We start from the raw sequence: 12,038 nt of genomic DNA on the forward strand, positions 1-12,038 counted from the left end.
CACCTCCAGGCAGGTGGGAGCAGGAGACGAGCTAGCTTGGAGGAGAAGCCAGTCTGCATGCAGTACGGGTGGTCGCAGATGCACTGTCCCAGGGGACCCAAGTCTTTCTGAGGGCTCTGTCTACCCCTGGCGAGAAGCTGGTACATGGCCAATAACCTCAGAGCAGCAGCAGGGGCTGTTGGTGCCAACGACGCCCCACCCCCGCCATTAGCCTAAGTGCCAGGCACTGGGCTAAGCACTTCGCTTACCTAGCTCACGTAGCCCTGTCTACACCATGAGGTAGGTATTCCCCCCACTCTACAGATGCGAGTTTGAAGCTTAGAGGCACTGAGTAATCAGCCTGAGGTTGCACAGCTAGAATGTGACAGAGCCCAGGCTAACACTCTGGTCTCTGGAACTGCCCCTTCAGCCTGGCTGGGGCATATGCAAATCCTGGCTCCTGGGACTCACCACCCAGACCCTCGGATCATCTCCCAGCCCTTGGCCCTGGACTGTCCCACTCTTCTCTTCCCAGGCAGGGCCAGCCCTCAACACCCACCGGCTCCATCCACACGCACCACCCCCCACCCTGACTCCCTGTGGCAAAGGCTCTAGGGTCCATCACCGTTTCCCACTGGCAGTGAGACCACCTCAACTCCCAGGGCAGGCGGCTGGAAACAGGCACAATTTTTAGAGAGCTGAAAGCCAAGTCCGTTGCTTATTGCAAAGACAACATACTAATACCGTAGCAAGGCCCGGGGGAACCTTCTTAATGAATATGTAATGACTACGGTGTTAGATGAAATGACAGGATCAGAGGGGATCCCCCCAACCCTGGACAGCCTCCTGGTGGGCCAAGCACTTTGCTGAGTGCACACTCACAAAACCCTGCAGGAGACAGGGCTGATCAGCAGTGTCTTACCCACGAGGGAACAGGCTCAGCAAGGCTAAGTAACCTGCCCAGAGATGCACAGCTAGCCCGGGTGAAGTGGGGCCATGCAGAGGTTCACTGCCCATATGGCAATCTCCCAAGGACTGTTAGACAGGGTGGGGGGAGGATGCTGAGTCTTCCCTCAGCAGGTTAAACATCACACCTGCAATTTTGCTCTATTTACTTTCAATGAACCCATTCTTTCCTCCATAAATCACACAGCGGTCCTGCCCTTGTCAGAATCATCAAAGGCCCAATTAACCCTGAATACCGTGGCCCCTACTCTGCAAACTGCCCCCCAAACCACAGCCTTTCAGGCTGGGAATATTACAAAGCTAGTCGAAAAGCAGCCCAGCAAGCAAGCACTTATCCTATAGCGACCCTGTGGGGGGAGAGGGGAGCCCACATGTATAGGAAAACCACCCACAGCAGCTAAATTCCGACTGCCAAGCCTTTATTAGTGGTGATAAAAGGCAGCAAAAACAGCACAGGGTTTTCGGCTCCCAGGTGGGGGCTGCAGTCCCAGGAATTAGTCATGTTTTGACTGGTAGAGTTATGGAATTTATAATGGAGGCCCTGGAGAAATTAAACACGGGTTACGGCCAACTCCCTCCCCCAGCTAAATGTCTCCTGCGGGAGTGGTGCCTCGGGCTCCCTCACCCCCTCCAGGAGCCTGGTTTCCTGGCCCAGGGGGCTGGGTGAAGACGGTGACCCCCTCAACACAGGGTCACAGAGGAGGTGGCTATCGCCTGCTCTGCACCTCATGGAGGGGGGCGTCCACTCTTCATGAAATCCTGGGCCGTCGGAATCAGGTCTATCCTGGGCAGTGCCGAGCACCCAACCCTGGTTCAGTACGGCTCAATGAAATGAATCTGCGTCTTCAACCTTCTCAGTGTTTGCCCTTGCTAGTTAAGCATCATTCTCTCCCTGGAGGGAGGCAGTAGTCGAAGGTCAGCAGAAGTGGCCTGAATTTGGGCAAGTCCGGGGAACTCTGTCTTAATTAAAGAAAAGAGCTGGACCCACCTTTCACACTCTGATTTTAGGGCCTCTTTAAGAAGCCAAAAATGCCTGGGAGCGGTTGTATATCAAGCTCCTAACATCTTAGTGGAAAAGTTCATCAAAAGGACAGGATGAAAAGGAATCTTAGCTAGCAGCTTGCTAGAGCTTGGGGCGTGCTTCGTGATGCCAATGTGCAGTTGATGGCTCCTGGAGTCCTTAATCCTGGCTTTTTGTTGCAGACCAGGGACGCAGGGAGAAACTTAACCCTTACAGAGCACCTACTATGTGCCAGGCACTGTGCTAGGCCACTTTACAAACATTCCTCAATTTAACAGATCCTAGAAAAGGGCTCAGCACAGGGTAGATGCCTAATAAATAGTCATTGAATGGATAAATGACTTTAAGCCCCGTATCAGCCCGGTGAGGTAGGGTACTATAATCATCTCTTTACAGATGAGGCAATAGCACCAGAGAGGGGGAGTTCTTTGCCCCAGGTGACACAGCATGCGGTGGGAAACAGAGAGTCAAGCCCAGTGTCTAACTCCCAGACCAGAGCTCCCTCTGGCAGGAATTGTTGGCTCTGGGATGGAGAAGGAGGCGGGAGGAAGTGAGAAGCCCCAGGAGCTGTCCAGCATTTGCATTGCTGGAAGGAGAACACAGGAACCAAGCACAGACTCCCAGGTGAGGCAGGGCACTCTCGTGCCCTCCGCAGGAATTCATCTCAGTCTCTCACCTTGGAGACTACTCTCCCCGAGTCCCCACCAGGCTGCCTCTCCTGCCACCACGCAGGTCGAGGTGCTCTAAAACAGCTACCAGACAGCTGCCAGATGATAGGATGGAAGCTCTGCTGGTCCCTCAAACCCACCGCAAACCCAAGTACCACCCATACTAAATCCCCAGTCTAAAGCATCAGAGTGGAGCAGGGTCTGGAGGCACAGAATGTCTAGCCTAGAGTCTAATGGAATGTGTGTTTTCCTGATTTATGTTAGTGCTCTGGTCTTGTCCCTCTCTAGGCCATTCTCCAAACTACACCCAGAGCTCCAATTCAAGTGACGTCATGACCCTGCTTACAATTCTGAAGTCTTCACTCCTTGGTGTGACACTCGATGTCCTTCAAGAGCTGGCCTTACCTACTTCCACCGATCCCCACTACCTACTGCTCTCATTCTCCAGCCATTCCAAATTCCCCATCTATTTAACCCCAGATACCAGGTTGTCGAAGACATCTATGGGGCTGGTAGCAGGGACAAGCATTCCAAACAAAAGGAACAGAGTGTGCTAAGCCCTGCTCTTCTGCAACAGTCATCTCGGAATCCCTTCCTACTGAAGACCCCTCTGGCTGACCGCCTTCCCCTGTAGCCAGCCACTCTGTGACAGAATGTGATTCTGCCCACCACTCAGACAAGAAATTACCCTGCAAACACTTCCCCCTGGAAGGTAAGCTAGCACGTCATGATGTTTTATCCATTTGGTATCACTAGCACCTACCTGCATGTGAGCAAGCAGAAATAAACAGAAGAGCCAGGTTTTTGCCTGAGGACTTGGTTAATAGAGGCTGGTGTGTATAGAAATAGTAACAGTTATAATGATAATGTATGATAATAACAGCTAGCCCCCATGTATCTGGCACCTGTGAAGTTATACATGTTAACTCATCAAATCCACAGGATAATCATCAAAACCACCCAGAAGGAAGCCGCTTCACCAGGTCCATTTTACAGACGAGAGAACTGAGGCACACCGAGTTAAGTATCCTCCCCGAAGGCAACAGAGCCAGAAAGCAGCCCAGCAGGGATGCCAACCCAGACAGTCTGGCTTCAGAGTCTGAGCCCTCATCCATGTCACCATCTGCTTCTCTAAAGGAAGGGGACCCAGGGTGGAAGAGGCAATGACAGTCTCTCCTAGAGCCAGGAGGATACTGGCGTTCACTTTGTTCTCCGCATCAGCAGGAGCTTTCGGTTCTCAGGGAACTCGGGCGTCCAAACCCCACCCAAACCCAAACCCAAGGGTGCCAAGCCCCAGCCTTGGCAGCAGAAACTGGCAGGATTGTACCCTCACAGCGGGAACAGCCCACCTCAGGGGCCCTTCTCTTTGTCCCCTCCACCAGCCCCATCCAGCCCCCACTCCCCAGCTGCCAAGACCCTGCCTCTCACCCCCCTGCACCTGGCTGCCCCTGGCAGGTAGCCCCAGACCCCTCATGGAGGAGAAGCTTCCCCCAGCTCTGAGCAGCTGCCAGGCCATGCCGGAGCCGGCAGGCATCTTCTGGGCACCACTTGCCGCCCCGCCAGGCCTGGCATGCCAGCAGCTCCACGTTAGGTTGATGGCCCTGCTCAGCCCCACGGAGCTGCTATTTTTAATTTAATTGGAGAGTCGGAGGAGAAAGATGGTACCCAGCGAGGGAGTTTTAAAAGCTTTCGGGATGGGGGAGGGGGGAGAGAATGCGAAGAAAAGTTCGTAATTATACACCAGGCAGCCAGATTTGATGCTTGAACAGAAAGGTTAAATGTTACATTCAGAATAAAATGAGAAAAAGAGTCCTGATGACAGTTGCCCAGAGCTAAATAAGGAAAAAAAAAAAATACCCCTTGCCCGTCTCTCCTCCAGCTTCCTCTTCTCCCTCATACTTATTTCTGAGTTTCCCCCCTTCTGCCTTTTAAAGCTCAGGAGCGCACAAATAAACCAGTTTGGAGCACAAAGATTACTACTCAGTATGTCAACACTTGATTGCCACCCAAAAGCAGCTTTCACTCATGCCTGAAAAAAATCACACATTTTCATTTCTCAAGCCAACAGGTTTAACAGGGCCCAGAAAACTGGGATGGCAGTCAGGCACTGTGGGGAATCACATGGGCTTTAGTATGAATGGACCTAGGCTCAAATCCCTCCTCTGCAAAGGGACAGATGCCTTAGGTCATAAACAGAAGTCTGCTGGTTAAGACTTTCCTATTATAAAGACAGAGGCTCCGATGGCACACTTCTTTCATCCTTCTTTTTCCAGCAGGGAATATAGATGTGATGCCTGGAGCTGCTGCAGTCATTTTGTGCTCATGAGTCAACACACTAAAAGTGGAAAAACTGAAAGACAGAGTTCTTGATGATATGGACATACTGCTGTTCTTCAGGGCTGCCTGCTTGTCACCTGAGACAAAGAAATCCCCATATGTTTCAGCCACTTTTAGCCTAGTTTTCTAGAAACATTGAATCCATTCCTGACTATGACAATCCTTTATTAGCCTGAGCTTGAGTGTGAACTTGAGCAAGAGCTTCACGTCGCTTAGCTTTGGTTTTCCTATGTTTAAATGGGGATGAACATCACTGTGTGTTTGTGAGGATTGAATGTGACTCCATTCGTAATGCAGGATGACTGATGACTGCCGTTGTTATTCACACTCCTGATTAAGATGAAAGTGATATCAAATTATAAAATTTAAAGTCACCTCTTCCATCTCAATAACACTGTCTGGTTTTCAAAGAGACTTCTCAGGGAGGCTTTGGCTCGGGTCATGATCCCAGGGTCCTGGCATCGAGCCCCGCTTTGGGCTCCCTGCTCAGCAGGGAGCCTGCTTCTCCCTCTCCCTCTGCTGCTCCCCCTGCTTGTGCCTTCTCTCACTCTCTCTCCTATTCTCCGTCAGATAAATAAAATCTTAAAAACAAAAAACAAACAAAAAAGAGACTTCTCTTTCTTCGTCTTAGCTCATCCTCAACCTCAAATCTCTGAGGGGAGGAAGGATTATTCCCTATTTTATGCCCAGCAGACTCAAGAGAGGTTAAGGAACTTGCCCAAGTAGCTTAGCTAATGACAGGGCCAACTGATAATTCAAATCTGACTCCGAGTCCCGGGGGCCCAGGACAAGCTGATTCTGATCTGTTCTACTACAGGCCCCACTTCTCCTCCTGGGGACCACTGATGTCTCAAGTTTGGGGCAAATGCTGTGGCTGAGACAGTATGGTTCATGTGACAAAGACAACGTGAGCTGGACTCTGGACTTGCAATTCCCTCTCCTGTCCCTGAAACCTCAGGATTCCTTGGGCTCCAATCTTCTGCCCACTGTACTTGTTACTCCATTAACATTAGGGAACCAAGAGCCCTGTTCAGAAGCAGCCATATAGGGGTGCCTGGGTGGCACAGCGGTTAAGTGTCTGCCTTCGGCTCAGGGCGTGATCCCGGCGTTATGGGATCGAGCCCCACATCAGGCTCCTCCGCTATGAGCCTGCTTCTTCCTCTCCCACTCCCCCTGCTTGTGTTCCCTCTCTTGCGGGCTGTCTCTATCTCTGTCGAATAAATAAATAAAATCTTTAAAAAAAAAAAAAGCAGCAGCCATATAACCCCATGCTTGAGAACCCAGACTGGATCTGAACCCCACTTTTGCCACTCACCAGAAAAAAGAATTTTTGTTAAATAAATAGTTTTCTCTGTGTATTAGTCAGGGTAAGTAAAACAGCTGCTGTAAGAAACAACCCCCAAATCTCAGTGGCTGAACTTGGCAGATTTTTCCTCATGTCCCAGTGCAGTGCATTAGGGTTGGGTGGGGCTTGGGGAGGGGGGAGGTCTATGCTCCAGCCAGTCATTCAGCCTCCTTCCTATGGCAGCTCTGCCCTTCCCCCATTAGATCCTCCACACCCTGCAGGCTGATAGGGCTATTTTAAGGGTCAGGCATTCGCTCAACTGGCCAGAAACTATGGTATAGTCACATGACTCTACCTAACTATGGGGGGAGGTGTGCTGGGAAGCGTAACCTCACCATGTGCCAAGGAAGGAGGGGGTGGTCACCCATGGTCTCCAGCAGTCCCATCTCAGGCTACCCTGATCAAAAGTAGGCAGCCCCCACCCCCCAGATCACATGACCTTGTTGCCTTTGATTCATGATTTCATTCTTTGTCACCTCAAATGGATTTCCCTGTTTACTGCCTGTGTCCCCGCAGCGGACTGCAATCTCCTTGAAACCAGAAACCTCAAGCATCTTTCTCCCCATCGTCCCTCCAGTATTTATCAAATGAGTATTACACTAGTAGAAACTCAAACTTTAACAGAATATTGGGACAGCTGGGATTAAGAGAGAGATTGTGGCAGAGGAAGAACAGGACACTCCAGGCCCTTGTGCAGCCCGCTCGGTGGGCCCCAGAGACTGCCCTGGACCCATGCTGGCCCTCACGTACTTATGTGCTCACTGTGTCCCCCCCAGAGACGGTCCACCCCACCGCCGTCCATGACAGAAGCCAGCACTGGTTCCGAAGAAATTATTTATTTGCAGATCTAAAACGAGACTCTGGCCACGGGAGGGGGGGCCCTCGGGCTCCCCTGTAGCAATTCCTCCCTGGCCAGAGAGAACGAGTAAGACTAGAAAAACTTCATCTCTCCCATCCCACCCCCCCATCTCCTAGTCAAAAATAACTGGGACCCCAGCAGAAGGTCCCATCTCTCTCGCTCCTGTTAAAACCTACTGAACTGAGAACAGGACAGCCCAAGGAAGATGCCAGCCAAAAGTAAGTGGCTATTGGAGATGTTAACTGACCACTCCCCTCAAATGACAGGCCACCCCCTGGAGACACTGTCCCTGGAGGGCTTCCCTGGCCTCCTCTGGGCTGGATCCCACTCTTGAAACAAGATGAAACCCTAGAACCTAAAAAACACCCTCATGACCTCGGGATTCCAAAGCCAGCTAACCCTCCCCCTGCCTAGACCCTGTCCCCAGAAATTAATCTCCCCGAGCCCCTGGGATGGAACCTTGGGTCGCAGGAGCCGCCAGCCGGTCACAGCCTCTGACTCTCTTCGTACTCCTCTTTGGTCATCCACTCGGACTTGTAAGAAGACAGATGGGCCACAACGGACGCTCCCAGCCAGACACTAAAGTTTCTGTTGGAACCCACCCACATGGTGGCCTTGGTGGAGGAGAAATGATCGGCGATCAGCTCCTTGTACAGGCGCTTGGTGAAGCCGGGGTAAAGGGTGTTGCCCCCGCAGGCCATAACGTGGGAGGTGAGCAGCGGGTGCACGGCGGCCTCGCAGGCCAGGATGGCATCCACCACGGCCTGGGAGATGCTGGGCCCTTGCAGGTCGAACACCTGGGGGCTGAAGAACATCTCGGGGGCCAGCCGCTGCATGGGGGTCAGCTCCACCGGGGTGCCGTCGGGGAGCTGATAGGTGTTGTTCTCATCTGAGCCGCTCGGCAGGCTCTGGCGGAAGTCCAGCGCCTCCGCCAGGTTCTGCGGCACGTAACATTTGCTCATCTGGGTGGTGGCCACGGTCTCCAGCTGAAACAGGTTGTGGCGATTGCAATCCTCCTTGAAGAGGCTCCTGAAGAGATAGGCCGTCAGATCCTGGCCCGCGAACTCCAGCGTCTTGCCGCTGGGCCGTAAGGGGCGGCCCAGGTGGAACGGCTGCACGCGGGTCAGGCCGTAGCCGGAATCAACCACCACGCCGGTCAGGAGGCCAGAGGCGTACAGGGACATCTCTAGCTGGTCCGCCAGGAGTATGGACGGCACATCCTGCAACTCAAACATGATCTGCAAGAAGGGAGAAGAGCCGCTAGGGTATCTCCCCCAACACCAAAGGCCCGATCCATTCCTGGCTGCTGTTCTCCCCAAGACAGAGCCACGTGCTAAGCTCTCAGAACTGAAGTCGGTGCAGACCTGTGCCCCCAGGGGACTGGGGGGCTGCCCCGGGGAGGTGGGGCACAGAGCCCCTGGAGCTCCTGCTGTGGGAACAAGAGAGGCGCTAGGGGATTAGGAGTCAGATTGGCCCTGGGTGGGGGTGGGGGTGGGGTTGTTTGAGGACCCTCACTGTTCAGAAGACCGTTTTTTTGGTGGAGGTGTGGGAGGAGCTGTCAGCTGCTGCGAGGAATGGTGCTGAGATACTTGGCTTTGTGAGCCGGGGACCAGCAGGGGTGACGGCCAAGGGGCAGATCTGCAGCCTGACCCATTTCTTTAGAAGAGGGAAGAAGAAATTAGACAAGAAACACACGCATCATATCCGCCACTGCCTCCAAAAAAGGAGGGAGGGAGGGAGGAAAGAAGGAAGGAAGGAAGAAAGGAAGGGAGGAAGGAAGGGAGGGAGGGGGGGTAGAAGGAAGGGAGGAAGGAGGGAGATACATACTCTCACCTCCTGGTAAGTGAAGCCTTTTTTTCTCCACGCATCAAGACAAAACTGGAATTCTGACATTTAGGTTTTGGCAAAGTCCCTAGGCTGATTTTCTCCCCCACCCACCACCACACTCCCACTCCCCAGATCTTTACAGAGCACCCCCACCGCCTCCGTAATTCCCCAGCTCTGACTGCACCCCCAGGTTTCTGACCCTACAGTCACAGAAAAGCAGCACTAGTCTGCCCTCTTCCGTGGCTTCTGGCCACGTAACCACCTCTTCAGGCCCCAGAAGGCCCATTCTCCCTGCTGATGGGGAGGGAGCTCCCGCACGCCCACACTCAGAATACTGTCCCGCCACCATCCACTTCCCAAATAGAAGCCAAGGCCCGCTTTTTCAAATAGGAAATTAAATATGAATCCCACTTAGAACTCTCCAGGATCTTCCGATTTATTTAGAGCAGGGGTTGGCAAGCATTTTCTATAAAAGCTAGACAGTTGGGGTTGCCAAATTTAGCAAATAAAAATACAGGCTGCCCAATTAAATTCAACTTTCAGACAAACAACAAATAATGTTTTCATATACGTACATTCTGTGCAATACTTGGGACATGCTTATAGGAAAGCATTATTTGTTGCTTATCTGAAATTCAGCTCTAACTAGGGAGCACGTGTTTTATCTAGCAACCTCTAAGTAAGTTTTTTACCCTTTACACATTATAGATACAGTCTCTGCCACAACTATCACAGCTCCGCTGATATGGTGTAAAAGTAGCCAAAGACAATATGTAAATGGGTGAACATGGCTATGTTCCAATAAAACTTTATTTATAAAAACAGATGGTGGGCCAATTTGGCCCACCAGCTGTTTGCCAAACCTAGATTTAGAGTAAAATCTAAGCACTCCCCACAACCTCTGGGCCCTACAAGACACGACCCCTGCGACTTCAAGGTGGAATATGGTCTCTGAACATTTATGGGATCCACGAGCAAAGTATCCAGTGCCTCCCCTTCTCCACACAGCATTTCAACTGCTATGTCTCTATCTGTTGGAGGAAACTCCGTGAACCCCATCTTGCCTACAACAGGTGCCAGGCACACACTGGGTACTCAGGAAACATTTATGGGGTGGATTAGTTAGAAAGCAGAGTTCCTGATACTCAGTCACGTCTGAACACAAAGTGCCAGGCCATTTCCCACTCGCCTTACCTCCAGGGTCTTCCGTCGGTCCGCAGGCTCCTTCAGAGGGGACTCTGTGACCATCACGGGGAAGTCCTCATGCTCCCGTCTATGTCTCTCCAGGACAAATGACCAGATGTGCTCCACACCCTCCCAGTTGAGGATACGGCCACGCTGGATAGGGTAGCTAAAGGTATCAGGATGGCAAATGTCAATGCCTAGACTCACGCGCCTTTGGGCATAGCTGGGGCCGGGGTTCTCCCTGCACGGGACGTAGTTCACGATGCTCGGGAAGACCATCTGGGGCTCATTCCACCCAGATAAGCCAGCCTTCAAAAAGCCAGACCCGTGGTCGATGATAATGGTTCTCGCGGCCATGGCGAAGGCAGAGGTGGGAGAGGTCTTCTGGACTCGACTGTGGAGGGAAAGGACAGGGGGTTATTCCAGGCCACCATGGGCTTCTGCCCACTCTCCACCCCAGAATCAAACTTCAGGCTCCCCTAAGGTGTGTCCGTCTCCCCTTCCCAGCCTTTGCACAAGCTGTGCCTGCAATGTTCCTCCTGTCCCAAACTCCTAATTATCCTACAAGGCCCTGCCTGCAAAGTCCTGCCAAGCTCTCCTTCCCACCCACCTCTCCCATTGTACTTTGCACACTCATCTGTTACATCAGGAGCACACTTCCACTCCACAGGAGCAGAGGTTGGGCCCTGCTACTCTTGGCAGCTGTAGCAGGAAGTTTTCACCCAGGAAGCACTCGCTGGCTGGCTGCCTGATTCGAGGACTCAGGGTCGTGAGCCTTGGAGGCCACCGTCCTCCACAATAATAGCGTAGGAGCAACAACAGCATGAGCAGTGGTAGCACAGTGACAATGACGATGATGACAATGACAACTGGCAGAGCCGCCATTTCTGGGGTACACACCCTCTGTCTAGCGCTAGGAGGCATACCTTGCCTGGGAGTTTGAACTACGTAAAATTACCATATGTGTCAGTCAAAAATGATCAAATGCACTTTCATATGGCTTGAGCGTGTGATCATTTCATCTTTACCACAACCTGTCAGGAGGTACCACTGTTACTCCCATTTTACAGGTGGGGAAACTGAGGCACAGAGGGCTTGAAGTTACTTTCCCAGGGCCACACAACTGACCAGCAGGGCTGACAGTTATACCCAAAGCAGATTCCAAAGGCCACACTCTGAACACCGGGTTAAGCCCAAGAAGTAGGTTTTGAGTAGGAACTAGGCGGCTGAGCTATTGTTTAAGGGAGGCCATACACAGGATGTCTGACCCTGATCATGGTCAGTTTTGATGCCTATAAAGTGGGGGGAATAAGAACCACCATGCTGGAAAGGTAAGTGTGGTCACTACCTGATTTCTGGACTTACTACAAAACTACAGTAAGCCGAGACAATGTGGCATTGGTGTAAGATTAGTCACAGAGACACGGGGGTCAGAATGACGAGTCCAGACAGAGATCCTCACACAGTTTGACAAGGTGCAAAAACCAGGACAGGGAGGACGGACAATCTTTACAATAAATGGTAGGGAACAACTGGATATCCGCGTGCAAAAAAACGAACCTCAATCCGTACCTCATACCTTATTTAAAAAACTCAGAATGGATCATAGATCTAAATATAAAACCTAAAACTAGAACACAACTTTTAAAAGAAACATAGGAGAAAAGCCCTGTGACCTCAGATACAGTAAAATATCCTTAGAGAGAACATCATTAGCCTGGTCCATAAAAGAACAAAATAATAGGCTGGACTTTGTCAAAATTTAAGAAATTTGCATTTTTTTAAAAGATTTTATTTATTTATTTGAGAGAGAGAGAGAGCACAAGTAGTGGGGGGAAGGGCAGCAGGAAA

At 51.6% G+C, this 12,038-nt stretch overlaps 1 protein-coding gene across 1 annotated transcript; it reads right to left on the reverse strand.

Moving 5' to 3' along the window:
• Positions 1 to 7,660: 7,660 nt before the first annotated feature.
• On the reverse strand, positions 7,661 to 10,544 carry ACTL8 (actin like 8). The gene is made up of 2 exons (XM_045782259.1): positions 10,197 to 10,544; positions 7,661 to 8,413 (listed from the first exon to the last, which is right to left on the reverse strand). Exons 1-2 carry the CDS (start codon positions 10,542 to 10,544, stop codon positions 7,661 to 7,663), a joined length of 1,101 nt encoding a protein of 366 aa, XP_045638215.1.
• Between the last annotated feature and the right edge of the window lie 1,494 nt (positions 10,545 to 12,038).

Source organism: Ursus americanus, chromosome 33 (genome assembly GCF_024610735.1).
Source record: "Ursus americanus isolate L20-20 chromosome 33, mUrsAme1.1.p, whole genome shotgun sequence".
NCBI lineage: Eukaryota > Metazoa > Chordata > Mammalia > Carnivora > Ursidae > Ursus > Ursus americanus.

Coding starts and splice junctions, on each gene's coding strand:
- ACTL8 (XM_045782259.1), bottom strand. CDS start 10,544: ATGGCCGCGAGAACCATTATCATCGACCACGGGTCTGGCTTTTTGAAG. Junction 8,414..10,196: donor ACCGACGGAAGACCCTGGAG/GTAAGGCGAGTG, acceptor CCCTTCTTGCAG/ATCATGTTTGAGTTGCAGGA.